The sequence below is a fragment of the Verticillium alfalfae genome, genomic scaffold, assembly GCF_000150825.1.
Source record: "Verticillium alfalfae VaMs.102 supercont1.11 genomic scaffold, whole genome shotgun sequence".
Taxonomy (NCBI): domain Eukaryota; kingdom Fungi; phylum Ascomycota; class Sordariomycetes; order Glomerellales; family Plectosphaerellaceae; genus Verticillium; species Verticillium alfalfae.
In genome coordinates this window covers 1,069,991-1,093,438 of record NW_003315028.1, presented here as the reverse complement: position 1 = coordinate 1,093,438, position 23,448 = coordinate 1,069,991, and the positions used below count along the sequence as shown (strand labels likewise).

General features: G+C 59.0%; 10 protein-coding genes across 10 annotated transcripts in view; 7 read left to right on the top strand and 3 right to left on the bottom strand.

Annotated features, from left to right (window-relative positions):
• Positions 1-617: 617 nt before the first annotated feature.
• On the top strand, positions 618-1,782 carry VDBG_08153 (cinnamyl alcohol dehydrogenase; the record flags this gene model as incomplete). The annotated part of the gene is made up of 2 exons (XM_003001848.1): positions 618-791; positions 871-1,782. 2 exons carry the CDS (start codon positions 618-620, stop codon positions 1,780-1,782), a joined length of 1,086 nt encoding a protein of 361 aa, XP_003001894.1.
• A 324-nt stretch (positions 1,783-2,106) lies between these two features.
• VDBG_08152 (NAD-dependent deacetylase sirtuin-5) lies at positions 2,107-3,019 on the top strand (the record flags this gene model as incomplete). The annotated part of the gene is made up of 2 exons (XM_003001847.1): positions 2,107-2,496; positions 2,546-3,019. 2 exons carry the CDS (start codon positions 2,107-2,109, stop codon positions 3,017-3,019), a joined length of 864 nt encoding a protein of 287 aa, XP_003001893.1.
• A 1,551-nt stretch (positions 3,020-4,570) lies between these two features.
• On the bottom strand, positions 4,571-6,966 carry VDBG_08151 (transcriptional activator protein DAL81; the record flags this gene model as incomplete). Its single annotated transcript, XM_003001846.1, has 3 exons — positions 4,571-5,091; positions 5,204-6,387; positions 6,629-6,966. 3 exons carry the CDS (start codon positions 6,964-6,966, stop codon positions 4,571-4,573), a joined length of 2,043 nt encoding a protein of 680 aa, XP_003001892.1.
• Positions 6,967-11,940: 4,974 nt separating this feature from the next.
• Positions 11,941-14,268, bottom strand: VDBG_08150 (DNA replication licensing factor mcm10; the record flags this gene model as incomplete). Its single annotated transcript, XM_003001845.1, has 1 exon — positions 11,941-14,268. The coding sequence occupies one exon, from the start codon at positions 14,266-14,268 to the stop codon at positions 11,941-11,943; it is 2,328 nt and encodes a 775-aa protein (XP_003001891.1).
• Positions 14,269-15,170: 902 nt separating this feature from the next.
• Positions 15,171-16,457, top strand: VDBG_08149 (conserved hypothetical protein; the record flags this gene model as incomplete). Its single annotated transcript, XM_003001844.1, has 1 exon — positions 15,171-16,457. The coding sequence occupies one exon, from the start codon at positions 15,171-15,173 to the stop codon at positions 16,455-16,457; it is 1,287 nt and encodes a 428-aa protein (XP_003001890.1).
• Positions 16,458-16,496: 39 nt separating this feature from the next.
• Positions 16,497-17,346, bottom strand: VDBG_08148 (conserved hypothetical protein; the record flags this gene model as incomplete). Its single annotated transcript, XM_003001843.1, has 2 exons — positions 16,497-17,023; positions 17,092-17,346. 2 exons carry the CDS (start codon positions 17,344-17,346, stop codon positions 16,592-16,594), a joined length of 687 nt encoding a protein of 228 aa, XP_003001889.1.
• A 580-nt stretch (positions 17,347-17,926) lies between these two features.
• On the top strand, positions 17,927-19,538 carry VDBG_08147 (conserved hypothetical protein; the record flags this gene model as incomplete). Its single annotated transcript, XM_003001842.1, has 2 exons — positions 17,927-18,984; positions 19,043-19,538. The coding sequence occupies 2 exons, from the start codon at positions 18,227-18,229 to the stop codon at positions 19,536-19,538; spliced, it is 1,254 nt and encodes a 417-aa protein (XP_003001888.1).
• A 967-nt stretch (positions 19,539-20,505) lies between these two features.
• On the top strand, positions 20,506-21,851 carry VDBG_08146 (TTL domain-containing protein; the record flags this gene model as incomplete). The annotated part of the gene is made up of 2 exons (XM_003001841.1): positions 20,506-21,430; positions 21,537-21,851. 2 exons carry the CDS (start codon positions 20,506-20,508, stop codon positions 21,548-21,550), a joined length of 939 nt encoding a protein of 312 aa, XP_003001887.1.
• A 226-nt stretch (positions 21,852-22,077) lies between these two features.
• Positions 22,078-22,832, top strand: VDBG_08145 (TTL domain-containing protein; the record flags this gene model as incomplete). The annotated part of the gene is made up of 3 exons (XM_003001840.1): positions 22,078-22,162; positions 22,218-22,746; positions 22,790-22,832. The coding sequence occupies 3 exons, from the start codon at positions 22,078-22,080 to the stop codon at positions 22,830-22,832; spliced, it is 657 nt and encodes a 218-aa protein (XP_003001886.1).
• A 426-nt stretch (positions 22,833-23,258) lies between these two features.
• VDBG_08144 (TTL domain-containing protein) overlaps positions 23,259-23,448 on the top strand; it is a gene marked incomplete at both ends in the record, with an annotated part of 773 nt that continues 583 nt past the window's right edge. The window contains one exon of the mRNA XM_003001839.1: positions 23,259-23,417. Within this exon, the coding sequence (XP_003001885.1) occupies positions 23,259-23,417 (159 nt within the window). The remainder of the gene's footprint in view (positions 23,418-23,448) is intronic.

Genomic DNA, 23,448 nt, shown 5'->3' with positions numbered 1-23,448 from the left:
CCCGGCATCCTTCCGCCTGTCGAGATGACGTCTGTCTCTGCGCCCGTGATAGACGCGGCCCTTATGTGAATCTTTCCGAGGTTCTAGCGAGCAGGTGCTGCGTCTTGCGCTCGGAGCTGCCATTTGCCTTGAGACAGTGATCCGGGTTTTGGGTCGTGCCGTGCAGGTGAACAGCTAGGGCGGCCAATGGGCATGGCGTACTGCACAATTCGATTCTGGAGGGGCTTCGGCATCGTCGATTTCCGCACGACGTGATCGGCGACCTTGTGTTGCCTCAACAGGGTCAACGGACCGAGTTGGTATGCCACGCTGCAAAGAAAGGAAGGCAAAACAAAAAGTAAAGAAAGTCGTAGCGGCGCAATCGCTGGGCTTCAAGGTTTTGTAGACGATGGGGTGTAGACGTCATGGGTTGGGGGTCGTGGGAGCTCAGGAAGACCTTTGCCGGCCGATGTTGGAAGCGCTTGAAAAGGCCGAATGTGCCTCCTGGCCAGGAGCGCTTTGTCTGCCCCCCCCGACACACTACAATCGACAGCTTGTGATCCGCAGCAGACAACACGGACGAGGCGCGCACATACAGACACGTGAGAGACACCTGGAAGCACAATAGGACAACCGCCATGGCAGATGATTACAAGTTCGAGGGCTGGATCGGCCATGACGAGGCCTCGGTCAAGGGCAACATGGTCTGGGGGACATTTGAGCCCAAGGCTTGGGAAGACACAGATGTTGACATCAAAGTCACGCATAGCGGCATTTGCGGTTCTGACTTACACATGCTGCGCTCTGGCTGGGTAAGCTTTTCCACCATCTCTGTGCTCGCCTTAGCCTGCCCACTCGTCCTCTGCAGAAAGCAGCTGACCACCAGGACAGGGCCCTGCTCCGTATCCAATCTGTGTCGGCCATGAAATCGTCGGCGTCGCCGTCCGTGTTGGCTCCCAAGCCTCGGGCGGCATTCAGCTCGGGGACCGCGTCGGCGTCGGTGCGCAGTCAGACAGCTGCTTCGGCCGCGGTGCCCCGGCGGGGTCGTGTGGTGAGTGCGATGAAGGCTCCGTCAACTACTGCCCTCGCGCCGTGCATACGTACGGCGGCTTCCACTTCAACGGAGGCAAGACGATGGGCGGCCACGCAACCTACCACCGATGTCCCTCAGCGTTCGTCATCAAGATTCCCGACGGCCTCGCGTCGGAGGACGCTGCGCCCATGCTTTGCGGCGGCGTCACCGTTTACTCGCCGTTGCGGTTTCACGGGGCAGGGCCGGGCAAGACGGTGGGCATCGTTGGCGTCGGTGGCCTGGGCCATTTCGGCGTGCTCTTTGCGCGGGCCCTCGGTGCTGACCGCGTCGTGGGCATCAGCCGGAAGGCGGACAAGAGGGACGAGGTGCTGCAGATGGGCGCCGACGCGTACATATCGACAGACGGGGATGCCGATTGGGCCAAGGAGAACGCCAAAAGCATCGACATAATCATCTCGACTGTCAGCTCGAGCCGTATGCCCCTGCAGGAGTATCTGGGCCTGTTGCGGCGCGACGGCACGTTCGTCCAGGTGGGCAACCCGGATGACGGGCAGTTCTCGTTCCATCCGGGCCCGTTGCTTGCGGGGCGGGTCAAGATAACGGGTTCGGCCATCGGATCGCCGGCGGAGATTCGGGACATGTTTGAGCTGAGCGTGCGCAACGGGGTCAAGCCGTGGGTGCAGGTGCGGCCCATGGCGGATGCGAACGCAGCGATTGTGGATGTCGAGGAGGGTAAACCGCGGTACCGCTACGTCTTGGTGAATGAGTAGTAAAGATAGGGTGGCCTTGAAAATGGACATATGGAAGCGTCATGGTGACACGGCCTTCATTGTCCTTGAACTGGTGTTGAAAGCAAAGGAGCATCATCTCAACATGCAAGTCAGCATGCGCCTAGACAGCGTCAGCAGTGGTGCAACCTCCGCAGAGGCCAATCACAGGCGCGATGCCGACGTGATGCCCCCAATATATCCCGAACCAGGCAATGACCCTGCGTGTCATCATTAACATCCACGCTATCGGACATGTGACCCCCTAACGTTCACCTATTGCCAAAGCTTCAAGAACGTCAAGACCAGCAGACGCCACAACGCACCATGTCGTCCGACCTCGCCGCCTTCCACGCCCTCCTCACCAGCCTCCACACGCCGCGCATCCTCGCCCTCTGCGGCGCGGGCCTCTCCGCCTCCTCCGGTCTCCCCACCTTTCGCGGCGCCGGCGGGCTCTGGCGCCGCCACGACGCCACCCGCCTCGCCACCCCCGAGGCCTTCGCCGCCGACCCGGCCCTCGTCTGGCTCTTCTACGCCTACCGCCGCCACATGGCCCTCGCCGCCCGGCCAAACCCGGCCCACCGCGCCCTCGCCGCCCTCGCTCGCGCGGCCCCCGGCTTTCTGTGCCTGACGCAGAACGTCGACGGCCTGTCGCAGCGCGCCGGCCACCCGGCCGCCCAGCTGCGCGCTCTGCACGGCAACCCTCTTCGGGCTGCGGTGTTCGGGCAATGGCCACGACAGCAGGGCCGGCAGCGGCGAGACGCAGCACCAGGGATGCGGCTACCAAGAAGAAGAGAACCTCGCCGATCCCCTCGTGCCGGCTCTGGCGCCGGCGTCGGCGGACGTCGCGCCCGGCCAGACGCCGCCGCTGCTCGACGCGGCGCACCCCCTCCCGTCCATCGGCCGCGACGCGCTCCCCTCGTGTCCGCGGTGCTCGTCGCTGCTGCGCCCGGGCGTCGTCTGGTTCGGCGAGGCGCTCGACGACGCAGTGCTGGATTCGATCGACGGCTGGATCGAGGCCGAGACGGTCGATCTCGTTCTCGTCGTCGGCACGAGCGCGCGCGTGTTTCCTGCGGCGGCGTACGTGGAGCTCGGCCGCGCGCGGGGGGCCAGGGTTTGTGTTGTTGATCTCGAGGTCGGGCGTGACAGGCGGGACGATGTGGATTTCGTCTTTGAGGGCGATGCTGCCGTGCTCTTGCCGAGGATGCTGGCGCCCTTGATTGGGCCGTTGGAGGACTGACCGACGGTCTCCGGGGGGTTGCGTGTCGGGCGTTGCACCGTCGGAGCAGACGAAATGGTTGCGCCGTTGGAAACCTCTGGTGCGAGGCGCATGGCTCACGTTTCGAGCCTGCGGCGCTGTTGGAGGCTACACATGGGGAATTTTTGAGGACTGAGAAAGTTCAGCGTAGGTAGTCTGCGTCAGGAGTTCTGCTGGGGATGCCTTACTTTAAGAACTTCCTTATTAGCTCTGTGAGATCGCGTCTGGGAAGATATCTGGGTGCGTCAAGAAGCATGTGCGTCAGTTCTCATCCAATACTATCATGCGTGTGTCCTGAGATTTTGATGCCTGCACTTGCTACAATCTCTACAACGAGTAGCAGCTATGACTGATCATCATCGAAACATATTCCTTTTTTCTGCTGTTCACCCGTGCCTGAGTCCTCGCCTCAACGTACCACAGCAGCAAGGCCCATAACACAAAATGACCAGACCACCAAGTCCGCGTCGTGAAATGTCCTGAGGCTAGGAGCGACACGCCGTCTAATCACAAGCTGAAATTCAGAGATTCTAGTTTGGAAATCTTAAGAATGATGCCGCCAAACACAAACCTGCAAAGATGGAAGACGACAATGTGTTGCTCAACTCTGCACCCACGGATGGAGTTCTTCGGCCAAGGTCAACTCAGCACTCATCGTGTCGACTGCCAAGAATATCGAAGGAGAAAGACACAAAATCTTCACCCTGATCCCCAGCCGTCTCCCCGCCCCGCCGCCTCAACCGCGCTCGCAGGCGCTGCCCTCACCATCACATGGCCCGGCCGTGACGACAACGGCCATCCATAGCACACATCACACCGAGAACACATGCGCCATCCAGGCTCAGCGCCAACAGGACATGTGTGATGTGAGCCCCATCGTTCCCATTACGTTCCCCCCCCCAGGCGGAGGCGCAGAACGTGGACGGCACGGCACGCGCACGCCACGATGGCGTGCCTCACGGCGTCATGGTCGCAATCCCGCTCACCTTAATACGGGAATGTTTCCCAGGTATATAGGGTTTGCCACTCGCCGTCATCTCCTGGCAGCTTCATCTTTCAAGTCCATGCGAACAACTCGTGTTCGCATCCCATTGCTCGACACGTATGATTGACACATCACGGCCTGAAGCTGCTGGGCTGCCGGTCTATCCCGAGAAGAATGCCGCCAGGCGCGACCTGCTCACCAAAGTCCAAAAATGAGCCTTCGACGTCGACAACTTCATGTATTCATTCCGACATCGCTCTCTACATCATAGGGTGTATACGAACCCGCGACACATCAAGTGCCCGAATCTTCTCCTTTGACCCTCAGCCCATCTACCACGTCCAGCTCATTCATTCCAGGGGTATTTGTGTCGTCGTGAAACAAGACTTGTCCTGCACGCAGGGTCCTTTACAATGTCGATCGTCGCTCATGATGTGTCCTCCTGACGAAAAGACAGCTCTTTACGTCCTCAAATGAACATCCACTGTCAAGAGGGCTCATTTCAACCTCTGCCCGGTGACTTCCGGACCATTAACCAGCCATTCTCGTCATGCCAACCGTCGGTGCAAAATCATCATACATGTCTTCATCACTGCTCTCGTCCACATCTTCCAAGCTTTGGGGGCTGTGAGCATGCTGGCGTCACGACTCGGCAGCCCGCTGAAGCTTCCCAACGAAGGAGCACCGGCTAGGCTGCTCAGAGCTGACAAGCCACTCGGACCGCTGCTCACGCTCCCTGCAATGTCGGCCACGCTGCCGCTGCGGCTCATGGACGGCTTTTCTGGGAGCTTCTTTAGAAGTCCCGTGGATATGTCGAGCATCTTCATAGCGAATGCTGTCAGTCCCGTGCCTTCACCCGGCTTGGAGCTGACCGAGAGTGTCCAGCGGTACTCCCCCAGACGTCGGCGATACCAGTCGGCCTCCTCCCTCCCCGGACTCGTAGCCCAAAGGAGTGAGCCAAACGTGCCGATGAGTGCAAAGTTCGTCTTTGACGCGAAATACCAAAAAGATCGAATGTGCGAGGGGTCAATCGGTTGACAAAGTCCATGGCCGAAATAAGCGGCCTTGGCTGCACTCGCAATGTGATGACGTACGGATCAAGGGCGATGCGGCGAAGCAAGCGAACCGATGATACGTCGATGGAGCGTGATTTCAGTTGCGAAATATCCAAGTGCAGATACCCAATGCTGGATAGGCGCTGTTGAAGCTGCGAGGGCGTGAAAGAATTGTCCATGCGGATAGCCGTGGGTAGTCCCGCATCCCCTCCTTGAATTTCAGCTGGATTGGCTTGGCGAGAGACAGCACAAGGTGCGTTCCCTGGGCTCCGCTGTTCGTAACTGTCTGCTTCGCCTGCAGCGTGTAGAACGTGTCAAGAATCTCGGAGAGAATCTGGGAGAGGTGCACCATCTGTGAAAAGAGTGTGCGGCCCCTCTCAATCTCCAGTTGATCCTCAGAGTCATTCTCGTCCCATTCCACGTCGGGAAAGTCGTGCTCTGTCAGAGGCCTTACGCCCCAGTTTGATGCGAAGATATGGGAAGGCCGACCATGCACAAGCGCTCCCCATTTATCCTGCATGTACAAGGCCCACGCAAGTCGCTTCCTGAGACCCTTCTCCCAGGGCGGTATCTTCCATCCCGTGCAATCCAAGTGCAGGCCAAGCTCTTGACCAATGGCCACCAGTTGCGCTGTCGGCGCCCACTGGTCGCCTTCTGGTCGTTGGGAGAGAAGCAGCCCGGCTTGTATGGTGGACAGCTTTGGTCGATACATGGCGTCTGACAGTGTTGTGCGCACCAGCCGCTCGAGCTCACGGACGTCGGGCCTGGGGATCCGGCGAAGCTCTTCGTCATGATCCCACCAGTTGATTGCCAGGATGTAGACAGCAGCCAGCAGAGGTGGTGAGAATTCACGATAGCCTCGCTCGTACTTTTCCAAGAAAACCGTCTTTTGGATGATGGGAAACCCTGGATGGACGATGCGATAGTAGAGGTCGACGAGCTTCTTCCCATGGGGGCGAACGACAGCCTCGACCTCCTCGATGTCCTCCAGAGTATGCTCGTACCCTGGCGTGTTCATGTCCGGGAGCATGAGGAACGTCTCGTCGTCACTAACCTTGCGCAGGGTGCCTCGTGACAGGAGGCTTTCGTCGTGGGGATCAAAGGGTGAAAGGTTGATGAGGGACGGCTCGAAGTCGGTGGTTGGTCCGATGTACTGGCTGTAGCGGTCGTTCTGGAGTCCCAGCGTTCGCTTGAGAAGGGTTGGGCCGCCGACGTTGGCCATGTCTTCGATGAAAGAGCTGCTGCCGGCAGTGCTAGAGAGGCTGGGTTGAGGTTGACGTCTCCGCCTGATATCAGACCTCCCTGGAGAGCTATTGGACCAATCACATGTTAGAGATCTTCAAGGGGAGCGTGACCTAGATGAGTGCCGATGAGGGTAGGATGATAGGAGAAGAGGGGGGTGGAAAGGAGGTGCATTCATGTAAGTAGGAGGCAAGTGGCGGAACCAGCCAAGCCGGAAACGATGCGAGGCAGGCTGACAGGGCCAAGGGGATGGGAGGGGGGTGAGCGGGCGCCGCGCGAACCACGTGGGAGAGCACAGGACTGACTGACCTTCGCTTCCCGTCGTCGGCGAGATGACCGTTGAGTTTCCGTTTCCTTGCGGGGGGGCTCGAGACAAAAGAACATTCAGAACCGCGGTTCTGGCAGGGCAGGCAGCCCTCTTCGTCGTCGTCCGTCAGCGTGCACTTGATTCGGAAGCGCTGGCAAATGTCACAAGGGCTTGGGGCTCGACCAGTGTAGGAGGCCTCGGCCGACTCGAGACCGGGCATGCTGCGGTAGGACTGGGAGGTGCTGCAGCTGTCTTGCCGATAGGAGTTTTGGCGGACGGGCTTAGGAGCGATGGCGATGGGAGCCGTCCTGATGACGGCAGGTTGGTTGGATTTAGACATGCCGGGCAGTGGGCAGGTAATCAAGGGATATGTCGAGCAGAACAGTCAATCCGTAGGGCAACGGCTGCGATAGCGATAGCCGGGCTGGGTTGGGCCCCGTCCAAGAGGTCCGGGGTCGGGGGTGGTGGGCGTAGTATCGCGGGCTGCCGCGTTTCCAAAGGAGGTGATGGCGGAAATGCCAGGATGATGATAGGCTTCTGAGGAGGTATCCGGAGGCGAAGTGGGCTCGCGGCAGCAAGGGCGTCAACGCCAAGCGTGTCACTCACGGCTCCAAGTGATGTAATGTGCCTGACTGCGAGGGTATCTGGCAGTTCTGACAGCTCGGATAGGCTGGATTGCTGCGAGGCGTGGTGGTCGATGATGGCGAAATTGGGAAGAAGGGGGCTTCGATCCCGTAACACAAACCACGAAACGGGTTTGCAGATAAGAGGGCCAAGGGCCGGGGCCGTGGAGATAAGGCTCTGAGTGGTGGAGAGACGGCAGGTACTTGGAGTATACAGAGGGGGGGTGTGTGGGATACCCACGTTCAGGGTTCCGGGCGGCGGCGCAAGGGCTCCTGTGAGATGAGAGAAGGGGGAGATAAGGATGAGGAAGAGTCGAATGGGATGGCAGAGTCGGCGTTGCTCGGCGGGAGCGAAGTCCGGAGACTGTGGGTTTCCCAAAACGTGACTGATGTGACTTGACGGGATATATGGTAGGCAGATAACCCGGCCGCAGCTAGAGTGGGCGTGCCTCGACGTTGGTACTGGGTTGCGGGCGTTTGGCAGATGCCGACTCTCTCCAGCTCGTCAGCTCTGTCGCGTTTGTCAAGAGGCCGAATGGATTTAAAGACCAGGGCCGCCTCACTAAGCCGCTGCGTGGTGTCGCACTGCTGTGGGGAGAGAGAGGCTATCGTCTTTGGGTTCGGAGCACGAATCTCAAGTGACGACAGAAGCCAGGATGAGATAAGCCAGGGTTTTGTATGTCATTGGACCGCGATTCAAAGAAATATGCAGTGGCTTTGCGATCCCCACGGTCTGCTCAACACCAAGCGGAGGTCATGGCGAGAATCACAGGTTCGGCTGGTTTGGATGATTGATGCCTTACTTTGCGACTGCGGTTTAAAAGCGGTCTGGCGTAGGCTGATCGTAGATGAGATGGGAAGAGGAAGAGAAGAAGGCGGAGAGAGAGAGAGAGAGAGAGAGAGAGAGAGAGAGGGAATGCGTTGAGGGAAAGGGCGAGGTAGAGAGGAAGGAAGGTTCGGTTCAGAAGGGGGCGTTCGACGAAGAACGTAAGGGGTCTGGGAAGGAAGCTTTCCGGGGCGAGGTACCACCTGGGCTTGGGCTTGAGCGTACGGGTTTAGGTCCAGTTGTGTTGGTTGTGTTGACCAAGCAGAAGGTACGGAAAGGTAAGTGAAGGGTGCTGCTACCTTGGCTGGGTTAGGTACTTCAAGCAGGTAGGCAAGACAGGCAGGCAGGCGAAGGCAAGTACCAAAAGAAGAGGCGCGCCAGACGGGAAGAAGGCAAGTACCCAGGCAAGCCAGGCAGGGTCGGTAAGGTACTGGGGAATGGGGAATGGATGAATCAGACTGGACCACACCGGACAAATTATCGAAATGAGAACAAGCGTCGTCTTGGATGACATCTCTGAGCTTGCCCTCCCCCCCCCCGCTCCCGTCACCCAGACTTCTCGAGGGTCCCAGTTCCAGTCACGGTGCCGGGTCTACGGCGACACGACGTTGAGGGACAAAATGGCCAGCCAGAAGGGCCAAGAGAGTCAGGCGTCAGTCGCACCGACGAGAGTAGGCTTCGTCTGGCGCCCCTCCCACCCCCCCTTTCCCCCTAGTGATGAATCAATTAATGGAAGAACAAGAGCAAAAGGCGTCCGGGACCTGACACGGCCTACGGGCTTATCGCAGTGATGGAGGGGCCGATCGCCCGGCTGGTGCTCCAGGATGCGGTAGAAGTCCCATATTGGGGATGCGCCTTCTAAACGTTCGTCCGTGACGTCTGCTGCACGACTAGCTTTCGCCCGAGTGAGCCAGCGAGCCAGGGAACCACAGAGCCAGCGAGCCAGTCATCCAGAAGCATTACCGGAGCGGGGTGGTGCTGGTGCAGGGAGCTTGCTGGGCTAGTCCCTGACATGTGGAGGTACAGAAGTGCCTCTAGCGCAGTGCACGCCGGCTCTCCTGTCGCTGGCTGCCGAAAGTCAGCCTCTTTGACGCTCACTCTGCTTTCCTTTTGGGGGGGAGGGAGGAGAGGGAGAGGGGCAGGCGGTCGACAGGCGCCGAGGGGGGGGGGCTAGGGGGGGCCGTGACGGTGGATTCGTCGGAGGCATTGCTAATAATCGGCCGTGGTTTCGCAGGCCTCACGGCGCCTCAGAGTTGGGTTTCCCAAACGAGCCATACGAGCCAAAAGATAAAGAACGCGCCTAGCGACGCAAGCTTATCTTGTCGCATCTGGAGACCTTGTTTCGAGGCCTGTGGCGGGGAGCGTACGAGACAGAAATACATAATGGCCACTGCAACAAGCCGCGCCCGAGGGCTGCCATTACGTGAGAGGAAAGGACGGCCCTGCCGCATTTCGCCTGGGTTGGCGGCACCTCAAGAAGTTGTAACGTAATGGCCACCCCTGTCGAGTCAGAGGCTGGGATATCTGCCCATGCTCGCAGCTGCCCTGTCTTGCATTCGCTCTCGTCCTTTGCCTTGGCTTTGCGGCGCCCCATTGTACAATGCAATAGTATCATCCACGAGAGCTCCTTCCGCAAGCGCATCGCGGGCAGGCTACATGGCTGGCGTGTCGTGTGTGCATGCTTCTGTGAGTGCAGCATGCTGCATCTAAGATAGGTAGGTTGTTCGTTGTTGCCGACTGTCATCAATTCGTAGCGCCAATACCCTCATGACGCCATCCTTGCTCCGTGCTGGTTCTTGCCCTGTCTGCTCGCCCGCTCGCTGTCCACCGCTCTGCCGTCTGCCGCCTGCCGCCTGTCGCTTGCACTGCGACAACGGAGTTGAGGAACACGGATGCGGGAAGGAGCGAGGGTCAAGGAAATGGCGCAGGACAACACAGGCAGGAACCACCCGGCTCACTCCGATATCTCTCGCCCTGGCCCATGCCTCGTCCTCGGGGATGGCAAGACCGGCGGAACATGGCCAAGAGAGGCCCAAGATGGTACTGCAGCCTCGTTCGCCGACATTCTTCCCGAGGGCGAGACGAGCACACACAACACCGCACACGGAGATGCAGACACGCAGAGATCATTCTACCGCCCACAGCCCGCACCCACATTCACGCACGTGAGGTTCACCACTGTTGGAGAGTGGTGGAAACGCGGGGATTGCGCGGGGATGGGGCCCTCCAGACATCCAGGGCAAACAAGGGCTGGTTTGGCTACGAGTCGTCCCAATCAGCCGGATGCCATATCCAATCCTGGCCACATCGAAGAGAGCCACTGGCCTGTTGGTCTTCGCCAATCTCAACACCAACTCCTCATCCACGGCCGCTCATCCCTCAGCCACAGAGCGAGGTTCACGGGCCTTCCCCCCACCCCCATCGTGCATCAGTGCCGTCTGCGCCCGTTGCACCGCATCCAGCACACCCTCACACACGATTGCCTTGATTATGTACATGGGCGCTCACCACTGGGAGATGCAGCACCCCCACCTCCAGCAAAATCGACCACAAAATCACCCAGCCTGTTCGCTTGACCGACCCGAACCTCAGCCACTTTGTCCACAGCCAGCCCGACGCGGGGGCGGGGTTCTTGTCTTGTGCATGCCAACAACTGTATGGAGAAAACGAAAGGGTTCAGGGGTCACATCCCTCAGACCATACACATGCATGCACGCCTGCGACTGCGAGGACCACCTATCGTGAGGTCCTTCGTGGTCAGGCTTGGCGTTGTGCCCTGACCCTGACCCTTGACCTTGACGATGTACGTCACTTTACCCCAAATTCACCCTGCCCTCGACATGTGCCAGACAGGGTGAACCATCGTGAGGCTCATCGGCCGACTCACATGGCGCGGGCATGGCTGTCCCGCCTGTGCGGCCCGCCGGCTCATACTGACACTAGCGTTGAGCCTGCCGACGGCCGCATATCGTGAGTTTTTCTTCCCTGGCGGCTTGGGTCAAGTGGCTCGGCCACGGTCGGCGCCTCAATTGCCCACTGTTGATTCGCGGTTTGGCCAGCTGCGGAACAAGCACAGCGAATGGGTTTACCCAACAATTTCTTATGTCGTTCCAGCAATGTATCCCCTGCACCCCAATCTGTTACCCAAACCCTACATCAACCTTTGCTGCGTTGTGTACCAAATTGCCGACGCCTCGCGCTCAGGGCGGCCCCCAGGTGTTCGCCAGACTGGCACCAACATGGCAATGGCGGCAGGCCTGTGACTTGACATTGTGTTGCACAAGCCGGAATACTGTCCTGGGCTGTTGTCCGAGCAAAGCTTTCAATCTCATGATCGTAGTCAGAGGCTCTAGGGCAGCGCGTGTTGTCTTACCAAGCTCATCGCCTGAGCAAGCACTCTCTCCCACTCTCCCACTCTGATATACACACAGACAAAGTAAGACAACTAGCCAGTGTGAGTTCCGGATCGATATCCCCTCCAGCCATTCATGGGTTCTAGTCCCTGAATTGACTTTATGAGCGCCGTTCTCCGAGGCTTAGGAGCGGAACGAAACCAAGACAGTAAATCAAGTTCTGGCATCTCGGAGGCGAACGTCTCCGCTGCGCGATGAGGACTTGGAGAAGACCCAGTAAATGGGAAGCGAATATTACATTCCTGTCGCAGGCAGCGGAATTTTGTTGATTCACTGCGAAACGATCGATGCGACAAACTATGGTCAACTTATTTTTAGCGATCCTCTCTGGTGAGCAAGAGTTGCATTTTGGAGCAAAAACTGGCCAGCATCGATCACACACACGTAGCGCGAGTCCAGCAGGCTGTAAGGTTCATAACGTCGTGCTCATTCGTAAACAGCTCTATGACGGACTACTGGAGTATGACCAACTCGTCATCGTCATCATCGTCGAGCGTGACCATTCTCCTCCCGGCATCCACCGGCAGCGCATCTCCGAGACTCTCACGTCCCGCCTCGCGAATGCCCTTTTCTGTCACAAACCGCGTCTTCTTCCGCACCGGTTGCCGGTCACTCTCAGGCTGGAATTTCTCCCCCTCCTTCATACGGCCCAGCTTATCCTTGAGGTTCCCGCCCCAGCCGAACGCCGCTCCTCGCGCGGAGCTGACTGTCGCCGTGGAAACTCCTGCTGTAGATATAGATTGCGAGCTGTCCGGCCGCTTCCGCTTCACGGGCCCGAGGTGGACCGCATCGCGACCCTTGAGCGCTAGTAGACCCAGCGACTTGACATCTAGCTTGACGGGTGCGTCGCTGGCCGTGGACGTGAGCGACGCCGACGACCCGGACGCCGGGATAGCCCTGGCCCTTGCCTCGTCACGCTGCCGGCCTGTCTGCACCATGTAGTCTCTCCCCGCGCCGCTGCCGATCTTGGTCAGCCGGTCGACAATGTCCCTCTCCTTCTCCTGTGCGACGAGCCGCCGCTTCAGCCCCTCCTTGCGCTCCTGCTTGTCGGCGAACCGATTGGCGCCATCAATGAGCTCCGCGGGCGTCATGCTCTTGCTGGCGAACCAGTGGCTGTGCGTCGACCGGTCATACGAGCCCGCCTTGGTGCCCTTGTCCGACTTGTCGCGCCCGTCTTTCCATCCCACATCGTGCGAGCGCAGGCGGGAGCCGCTGCGGTCGTTGGCGCCAAACTCGGCCTTGTTGACCTCCATGCGGTTGTGGCGCGCCCGGCTGATGGCCTCGTTGGTGTGAAACTCGCAGAACTGCGTGCGCTTGATGTTGACCCAGCTGCCGCAGGGATTGCCGTCCTTCTTGATCGACTTGCACGAGCCCAGATCGCGCGCGATGCCGACCTCGATGATGGTGTCTTCGTCCGAGTTGATGACTACGCTGAAGCGACCGGCGCCGGCGCGGCCCTGCGGCGGCGGCATGATGGTTGGGTTGAGGATGGCCATGACGGTGCCCTCGCCGATCTTCCAGAAGCGGGTGAAGCCCGAGTTGAAGAGGAACAGCTCGAGCTCGAGCTCCAGGTCCACGACGGTGATAACCATGTACTTGCCGCGGTCGGCTTGCTGCACGCCGTTTCTGTCGGGGCGGGGCTGGTGCGCGCGGGGTTCGGAACGTTTGGCGACTATGGCGAAGAGGACAATGTCCTGCTCGATGTCGGGGAGCTCATAGTCCGGCGCCTTGACCTGCTGACAGAGCTCCTTGATCGTCATGATCTTCTTGCCCGAGAGGTGACGCGTCAGCATGCTATGCGGGACGATGCGTCTCTTGAGGTGATAGCTGGAGTAGGGCTCGAAGGAGGTGGCTTCGGTCTCAGGCACGTCTTCGGGAGCTTTCCTTTCCTCCTTGCGCTTAGATGCACCCGGGGCTGCATCGCCCATGATCTCTTCGCGGCTGAACTGGGGCGCCTCCTCTGGTGGTGGAGGTGGCAGATCCACGGCCTTGCTCTTCAGGTCCTCAATCTCCTTCTGGCCGATCCCGAACGCTGTGGTCCGTACCTGCCGGATCCGCGCCAGCTTGTCGTTTCGGCCAGATTCCTCCGTTCGCGCGGCTGACAGACGCTCATTGAAGCTCATGGGTCGAATGGCCTCAGGGGCACGCTGCGCCGAGGCGCCGTTGGAGCTTGGTGTTTGCGACCTCTTGAGATACCCCCCGAAAGACTGTTGCTGGGGCTGATGGGGCGGCTGGTTGTTTCCGTAGTCTGGATTCCTCCGGACGCTCGGCGCTCTCTTCAGAGATATTGCTCTCGTCGTGCCCTCGATTCCCAGCAACACACGGGGTGACGTCTGCGGCGGGTCTGGCCGTGCCTTGCGCACAGGTGATGCGGGGACTTCGATGGGGCGTTGGGATGCGGATCGGTGTTCCGCGTCGGTTCTTTTAGGTATTGAGGGCGAGTCCTCGAGCCGTGATGCTGGTCCCGCCTCTGTCTTCTTGGCCTTTGCGCTCTGGAGCTTCTTCAACCTCAACCTCGCTTGGATTTCCTGGAGTTTGAGTTCCAATGTTTCCTCATCGTCTTCCTCGTCACCCGTGGCGTCGTCACCGCCAGCTGGCGCGCCGTCAGATCTTGACGCACCCAAGCCGACAGCCCTTGACTTCTTCAAGGGAGACGGGGAAGGTGATGTACGGTTGTTCATGCGCCTGTATCGTTCGCGGCCGCCGGGAGTGCTGAGGAGGGCTTCGTGCGGGGATCGCGGAGGCCATTGAGGCTCGTCGACGGGGGGAGCTGCAGCCATGTCAGTTGTGCCATTCGGCGAAATCTCACTGCAGACTGATGCGACGAACGGGGCGGCATTACGCTGAGCGCAACGTTATCGATCGGGGACTGGTATTCTTTCTGTTGCTGCTGCCAATACTGCTGTTGCTAAGAGGAAGGCCCTGTCCGCGTTCTTCGTCTCCTCTAATAACAAAGTTTGCCAGGCTATAGTACGACAGGCATCTCAGTCCCAAATGTCGTCGACCAGGATGGCAGAGCCAACAGCGGCAGGTCTCCGCCGACGAACCTGCGCCAAACGGTTTCGAGCTGGATGGACCTCGCGCTGGGATGGAAGGGGGAGTAATGCAACGAAGTGAAGTGGAGAGGCTGGATAACCTGATGATGTACCAAGCTTCTTGAAGGAATAGATAAATTGAAGCAATGCCAAAATCGAAATCGTTATCACACGTCAGAAAAGCCCCGATTGCTTGTCACGGGTTACGATAAGGATGCGTGTTGGTCTGGGCTCAGGGAAGGGAGATGAAGCACGTCGGGGTTCCCTCGCCGCTTTGGAGTCGTGGCCGTCCATCACGTTGTGTTACAGTGTCTACGGGCGCCTGTGCACTAAAGTAGCGGGCTGTAATGGGGTCTATGTCCTGCGCGTCCTCGGCCTTGGGGACGCGTCCCACTTGGCATCCATCAACGCGTCTCATGGCCAGTAACGCGCCGAGTGAAGCACAGCGTATACCTGCAACACTTTGTCCAAGCTCAACCCAGCGGCCCGTTGTTGTGCATACCTTTCTTGACGTTGTCTCCAGCTCTCCAATCGTTCCCTTCTTTTCTTGACTTGCGATGCTATATTAATCCTGCTCAATACTCTTCAACTTCCCTCCGACGCTCAACAGACTCGCAAGAGCACAACCTCATAAACAGATTGCAACAATGGCGAGAACGAGAGCAACAAAGGCGGCTCCAAGCGCAAAGCCCGACACCAGCGAGGCCTCAGCGCCAAAAACCCTGTATTCTCTACCTGAAGAAGCGGCAAACCCGCCCAAGGTGTTCATACTTCCGACAAAGGCTACCAAGGCAGCGCGAATCGTCTCCCTACTGCATCCACGACACGCAAAACCTAGTCGATATCTCGTCTGTCCGGAGACGGGAATCTATGAGTTCACAAAGATTGCGGCTCCGAAAACCACACCGCGAAGCTGGCTCATCGAGACAAAACCTGGTGATCTCGAAAACGGAACCCCAGACGCTAGCAGCTCTCAGTGGCAAGCCCAAATCACCAATGGCGCCGACCTTTTCATCGCGACAGCCTTTGATCCCTTGTTTCTCATGCTCCCAGCTCTTTTCGGCCCTGCGACAACAAAGGACGATGCGAAGCGCTTGTTTCTGACCAGCGATGACCATTTCGACGCCATCTCCGATTCGTCCTCGCACCTGTCTGAAGTTCTCAGGTGTCCGAAGACAAGATCACACTTTGAGGCCAGGATGGCCGTTATTTGCGACTCCGTAGATGCCGGAGACGAGACGATGTTCCGCGTGAGCGACAAGAAGTTTGCGGATACCATGATCAGCAAGGCAAAGGCTATGGGCGCAGTGCTTCCTCCGAGCATGGAGGAGAGGTTTGTCAAGAAGCCGCTCGAGGCCCCACTCTCACTGCAAAAGAGCAATGCCGCCAAGGTCGAGACGAAGCCAGCATCCGATGACGTCTCGACGCCGGGCCCTTCCACACCGCGCACCGAGTCTGCCGATTCTCAAGCCTCTGCGACGACTCTCGAGACCTCGGCATCCTTTGTGTCGGAGGCCTCCACTACGGCCACTTCCGTCAACGAAGAAGCGACCGAGGACGCTGTGTTGAGCACGGCGAAAGCCCCTGAGGATGTGGTCGCGTTACAGAAGCTCAGGGTTGCGCTGGATTTCATCTGCGCCAGCTACGCCACTCCAGCCATCACAAATCGTCTTCAGACGCATCTGCTGGACCCCGAGGTTTCAGGGGTGAATTTTGCGCCCCTGAATGCCTACCTCGAAGAGCTCACACGACTACGCATCGAGGCCGCTGCATCCATGTCGACGTCAAACTACTCCCCGCAAAGCGACACATGGATGAGGAGGAAGAAGAAGCGCGTGCTGAAAAGAGGAGGAAGCTGGAAGACGAAAAGAAGAGGAAGGCCAACCAGAGCCGGGGGGTCAAAAACCTCCAAAAAGTCAACACAGTGGGCATGAAGAAGATGAGCGACTTCTTCAAGAAAAAATAGGACTGCAGGAAGAAACAGATTCTTTTGGGGTATCCCGTACAAAATCACACACAATGCGCAAAGCCCAGCAGCCCCCTTGCCTTCCTCTACTCTCACAGCGCGCTACGTGGTGCCCCGTCCGCGGGATCCGGCCCGCGTACTTGTGCTTGAGGCGCCCCTGCCGATCCTGCTTCCTGTGGTTCCCGAGATACTGGGGCCGCGGGTGTGCATGGTGCCACGCGTGCCGCGAGACCTGACCCGTGCTGTACCGCGACCGCGCACGCTGGGTGTCCTGCCGATCGTCGGCCTCGTGCGTTCGGCCTCTTCCTCCTCGCGCTTGCGACGGGCGGCTTCTCTCCTGCGCTCGTCTTCGGCCGCCTTGCGTTCGGCCGCCTGCTGCCTCTGAAGCGCCTCAGCTTCCATCTCCTGCATGTCCTGTGTTGCGCCGCGCCACTCGGGGTTGAGGATGAGGCGCTGGTTGTGCTCGGTCTGGGATAGGATACGAGTCCAGGTGTTGAGGAGCGTTGATGCGTTGCCGACGGTGTTGGAAACGGTCTGGAGAGGGGTGAAGAGAAGAACGTCAGCTCCATCATCTTTCTGACGTGACAGTCGGGGCCACATACACCCATGTTGCTCTTGGCCTTCTCGAGCGTGCTTATGATGCCTTCGATCGAGGCATTGATGGTGCGCACGCCCTCCAATTCTTTGCGCAAGACAGCGTCTCGGTCGTATTCGTCGGTGTCTTGGTTGGCAGGTGTCCTGAGCACTGGCGTTTTGGGTGTCTTGGGCGTCCTGGGGGTCCTGGGTCGGTCGGCGGGCTCGTTCTGGTCCGGAGACGCCCAGATGTCGGTTGTCGAATCGTCAAGCGGATCTGACATGGTGTCCTCGAACGCAGGGTAATATCGCTCACTCAGGTGTGGACAGCCAGCCGGAAAATGGCAGGATTGTCGAGGACGATGACCAAAGTTCCGAGATACCTTGTCTCAGGGAAGGCAGTGACGTTCTGTTTGTTTTGTTGCGACACCGTACCGATTACTGACTGTCAGGGGTTTGAAGGTGGGATGGCTAGTGAGGGGTCGCACACTGGTGGAGGTGTGTGCACGGGCCACTACAGCCCAAACGCGAAAATGACACGCGTCGACGCGGTGGCAGGGCGGACCCGCTTAGGTTTTAATGAGAAATGGGGCTGGTTAATGAGTTAATGAGGGAGGCTGGGAGTATCCACCAGCCACCGCATCTGTCCACGTCTGTGTGTCTGCACCCATCAATGTCAAAGTCCCGCTCACGTCCCCTGGCGCCATGTTGTTCCGCTCGTCCAATCCTGCATTCCATTCCCACAACCCACCTCGTAACCACCCAGCAACAACCCAGACCAGCATCATTGTCACCTCAACATCGCTCGACAACACCGACAAGTTTCAATTTCCACTGCTTTGCGCTCATCGTGTTCGATACCTCGGATTCTCCATATCGATAGTCATCTGTTGTTCGTTCTGCGTCCATCAGCGTCCCATACGCGCTCACCGATTCCACTCGAAGCGGCTCGTGGATCCCCGCCGACGGCCATCCCTTGGAAAACTCGGAGGTCATCCACAACTGTGACCGGAGACCAAAACCGACATCGAACGCACTCCCACTTGGACATTGCACACACAGCGCACCTGACGAGGAAGGAAGGCTCAACATCGGCGCCCACAAAGGAACAACAATAGCCCATTCATCCGCGACTGCCTTCCAAGGCTAGTCAACGCCGCAGCCATGGCGACCTTTGCAACCTCGACACCTTCACCCCAGCCATCAGGCATCCGCACTCCTCCCACACCCAAGCACGGCTACAGCGACCACTGGGAGCCCTACTCGCCGCGCAAGTCAGCTCGCATCTCTTCGCAGCGCGCAACCCACCGAACGCCCTCTCCCTCCTCATCTCACCGCACACCTCGCACGACCAGGAAATCCGCCGTCGCCGCGACAGCCATCATGTCGCCCGCCTTCTCGCCTCAGAAGAGGCGCCTTCCTGCTCTCGATGCCGTGCACCGCGCGTCATCGTCAAGGAGCGTTGCTCAGACCCTCGGCCAAGACAAGGAGGAGCAGGACGAATCGCGAACGGCAGCCTTTCACCGCCGCTCCGGCATGCTGCCCACGCCTGTGAAGACCCCTAGGAAGGCGCCGACCGAGACGCAGGCCGCGAGTATCGAGGCTGTGGCCCGCAATCTGTTTGTTGACGAGGACGCTCTGACAACACCCCGCAAGAAGCGTACACCTAAGAAGTACACGGGCATGTCTCTGGAGAGCTTCACCGCCGAGGCTGTGCAAGACGATATCCAGATCTTCACCGACTCGCACGACCGCGTGCCTGAGGTCGACAACAGCGTCGAGAACCCCTTCTACGGCTCCCACGCGGAGGTGCAGCCCGAACCGCGCCTTCGCCGGAGCAAGCGCAAGGTGACCGTGCCTGGAGAAGGCGCTCAGCACGTGGATGAGGCTCTTCAGCGTGAGGACGGAATGGTCTATGTCTTGTGAGTACTCCTTCGTTCGTTCCTTCCCTGTGAGCTTGGCAGCTGACTGTGAAATTAGCCGTGGCAAGAAGGTGTTCCGCAAGTTCGCCGATAACGACGACGGCCTTGACGAGGAGGCGGCACTGGAGGCTCATCTCGGCCGCCCCCTCACTCGGTCATCCATCAAGCCCCGCCGCCTGTTCCAGCGCGCTGAGCCCCCCGAGATTCTCGTTACCCCCGAGGATGAGGAAGCGCTCACCGACATTGAGGATCATCACATGGATGAGGAGGACAAGGTCGAGGAGACGCCCGAGACGCCAGCTGCCGAAGAGTCCTGCCCCGCCACTCCTGCGGCACCCCGATTCGGCCCCGCTGCCACGCCTCCTGGGACACGCCGCACCACTCGCTTCCTCTCCAAGGGCGAAGATGCGACACCCTCCAGAGCAAAGACGGGCCGCACGCTCTTCGAAGATTGGCGTCGTGTCAAGAGCCGACCTGACAGCACAGAGCGTACGACAAAGAGGCCTGCCAGCGACGAGCTCAACGCAGCCACACCCAAACGCACCAGGTCCTAGCTGTATCTAGGGCTCTGATTTGTTCTCTGTGGTTCTCTGGCCTTGTTCTACTTCGCTTCGGTAATCTTCTGTTTCCTCGACACATGGCGAATCACGATGATGTTTCACCTGACTGGACATGACTGGCTGTCAATGTCACTTCTCTTTCTTTCCGTTGGCTGGAAGAGCAGACAGCGCCGGTGTCCGAGGTTTTTTGTGTACACTTCTCTACATGACGCATTTGGTTTGCGGGGCCCTCTTTCGGCCTTTTGGTTTTTTTTTTCGTTTTCTTCTTTCTGTTTTCACATGATGACTGGTAACGGATATCCGCTGTGGCCCGCTCGAGGCATAGCATCAAGGGAGAAAAGGAGCGAAGTGTAATTACGCCCTGTTGCCAGTCATGTCAGATATGGGAATGGGTTTCGACGGAGGGGAACAAAACCCCGTAGGTAGCAACTTTTTTTTTTCTTCCTCAGGTAGGTAGGTTGGCAGCAGGCTCGCGGTGTCAGGTCAGGGCAAGGCATGACAGAATGATTCCCCCTCAATACGACTTGCTTGTACCAATTTGTTTAGCCATCCGTTACGTGATGTTTTGCGTGTTGTGTCATGGAACAAACAGCTGTCACAAAACCGGACCATTTGATGACCAACAGCCAACGGCGACCACGCAACACATCTTTTCCCAAGGAAGAGAACCAAGGAAGAGAAAGAGACCAAGAGAATGTACATGTAGGCCGGTCCGTTCCGAGGCAATAGCGTAATGGCGTGGATTGGGCGTCGATGAGCATCAACGAACCCCACTATTGCATCCCACTTCGCTCGACCCACAACGCTCAACCGCCACCATCTTCTTCACGACCCCTCCTCTCTCGGTCTTACCCTCACGTCACCTCCATCACTCCTCATCTCATCTCATCTCATTCTCGCTGGCTGTCTTGGGCATTTCAAATTTTAAGTTTCTGCATCGGTAGACACAGGACAAGACACCATGCATATCCTCGTGACCAACGACGACGGTCCCCCCTCGCCACATTCGTCCCCCTACGTCGCCTCCCTCGTTGCCGAGCTCAAGAAGGCGGGCCACACCGTCTCGGTCTGCCTCCCTCACACGCAGCGCTCCTGGATCGGCAAGGCCCACATCATCGGCCAGTCCGTCAAGCCCGTCTACTACACGCCGTCTCCGAACCTGTACGGCGATGACGCCGAGGGCACCATCCACACGCGGCCCACGACGTCGGACCCCGCGACGCCCGGCACCTTTGACGCCGACAAGGAATGGGTCCTCGTCGACGGCACGCCGGCCTCGTGCGTCCAGATCGGCCTGCACCACTTCTTCGCCGAGCGCGGCCCCGTCGACCTCGTCGTCAGCGGGCCCAACTACGGCCGCAACACGACGGCCGTCTTTGCCCTGTCGAGCGGCACCCTCGGCGGCGCCATGGAGGGCGCCATCTGCGGCAAGAAGGCCATCGCCCTGAGCTATGCCTTCTTCTCGCGGAACCACGACCCCGTCATCATTGGCGGCGCCGCGCGCCACGGCGTCCGCGTCATTGAGAAGCTGTACGCCGACTGCCCGCCGACGCCAGCGTCGACCTCTACAGCGTCAACGTGCCGCTCGTCGAGGGCGTCGAGACCCACAAGACGCTGTGGACCGGCGTGCTGCAGAACTACTGGCACGACGCCGGCTGCTTCCAGGAGCTCGACGGCGACGCCGCCGACGAGGTTGTCGAGGAGGAGAGGATACGCGAGGGGCAGGGCGGCGAGGTCCAGGGCGGCGAGAGGAAAGCGGACGAGCTGCTGCACAAGCACAGACAGAGGCACTTCAAGTGGGCGCCGTCCTTTGCCGGCGTCTACAAGAGCGTCGAGGATGCGCCGCCTGGCAACGATGGCTGGGCTGTCGAGAAGGGATACACAAGGTGAGAAAACTCTCGTCTGCACTTTCCCGGTTATGTTTCTTTTTTTTTTTTTTTTTTTTTACCCCCTCTTCTCTTCGTCTTCAGGATCTTCCACTGACAGTCACAGCGTCACGGCCTTGAAGGCAAACTTCTGGCACGCCGCGGAGCATCTGCATGAGAAAGAGCTGGTTCTGTGAGTACATACGCCTTGCTTTTTGGACCCCCCTTTTTCTTTCTCTTGAGCAGGGAGCGGGCACCTGGAGATGCGAGATATACGGAGGGTCAGCTCTAGCGCCGGGTTCGGGGTCGACGAGCAACAGACGGACATGACTGTGGCCGAGCGAGGACAAAATCCCCCACCCCACCAAGCAACGCTTGCTTGCCTGTATTCTACGCAGAAACCGGCAGAACCCATATAATAGAGCAAAGTCTTACGCTTGTGTTTACTAGTTCGCCGTCCCGGGAGGAGGAGGCCAAGACGAGCAGCCAGCAACTACCCCTGAGGCCCGCCGAGGCCCAGAAGCCGGAACAGGCAGAGACGGCCACGTGCTACGCCGTTGTCGATTACGGCGACGAATACGTCCAGCCCCTGATTCTGGACGCCATGAACTCACTCCTGCCCGAGGGATCCTGGGAGCTGCTACCCCACTCGCCATCCTCGTCAGCCGATGAAGTCCTGTCGCTGGCGAACGTTGTCCCCTCGCCGACAGCCAAACTCGTGCAGATTGCACCCTACGAGACGCTTGACTTTGAGTACGCCGCCGACCACTCGTCCACCGTGCTCATCAACAGCTACATGATCCGCAAGCTCTCATCCGGAAGCACTACCTGTCCGCGACGGTGGAGACGTGGTCCGCCAAGCACCCGTCCTCGTCGCTGGCCACGGGCGTCAAGCGCAGCGAGCACTTTGAGCTCGACTACGCCGAGTTTCTCGACGACGCCCTCGTCGAGGCCTTTGACCTGCGCGAGAGCCTCGAGCGGAACGAGGAAAAGGACGACCCGGCGCAGCGGGACTGGTGGATCCTGAAGCCCGGCATGAGCGACCGCGGCCAGGGCATTCGGCTCTTCAGCACGCAGGACGAGCTGCAGGCCATCTTTGACGGATGGGAGGCCGACAGGCCCGACAGCGATGCCGGCGAAGACCAAGACGAAGACGGAGACGGAGAGGGGGAAGAAGCCGGCGGCGGCGCCCGCGACGGCAGCGGTGACTACATCACGACATCGCACCTGCGCCACTTTGTCGCCCAGCCGTACATCCACCCGCCGCTGCTCCTCAACACGGACAGCCGCAAGTTCCACATCCGCACGTACGTGCTGGCCGTCGGCTGCCTGTCCGTGTACGTCTACAGCGACATGCTCGCCTCTGACGCGCTTTTCAAGATGGGTTGTCGCAAATGTCGTCGGGGTCGTGGGGTGTTTGTAATGGGGAGAATCTGGGGTTCGGTCTCATCGAGGCCTGGTGTATTGTTTACTTGGTTACCCCAAACGGCTAGAGGAGGAGTCGCGAAAGGCCTCCAGCGTCTAGAGGCTGTAGTCCTTTTGATTGGCAGGCCTGCGTGTCGAATTGCGGGCCGCCGGGCAGAACCACGTCACACAGGGAAGGCCGCTGCCCTGCAACGACCCCGCTATTATCAGCTGGGCTGGTAGCGCTTTGCAGCCTAAGGGTCCCTTGTGCAGGGTGCTGATCTCAAGGCCAGTGGAAGTCTCGACATGTGGGTGACGCTTTGCTCATTCAACACCACTTTTTACCTATTATCAGTCACCAGTACACTTACGAAAATGAGCTTCCCACAGTAAGGACTCACAGCTTATGCTGTGAGACCCCTTTCGCTCCCTTCATCGTCTCATAATGGCGTGGAAATCATCTGGGGCGTGGAACAAGCCCATCATCAATCTGCCCAAGCCCGCCAAAGATGACTCGAGCTTCCCTGGCCTCAAGGTCACGAGCCCAGAAGCCGCCGGCACCCCGAAAATCGAGTATGAGGAGTTGCAAGAGAACGAGCTCATGGTATTGGAGGCCATTTACGGTGACGACTTCG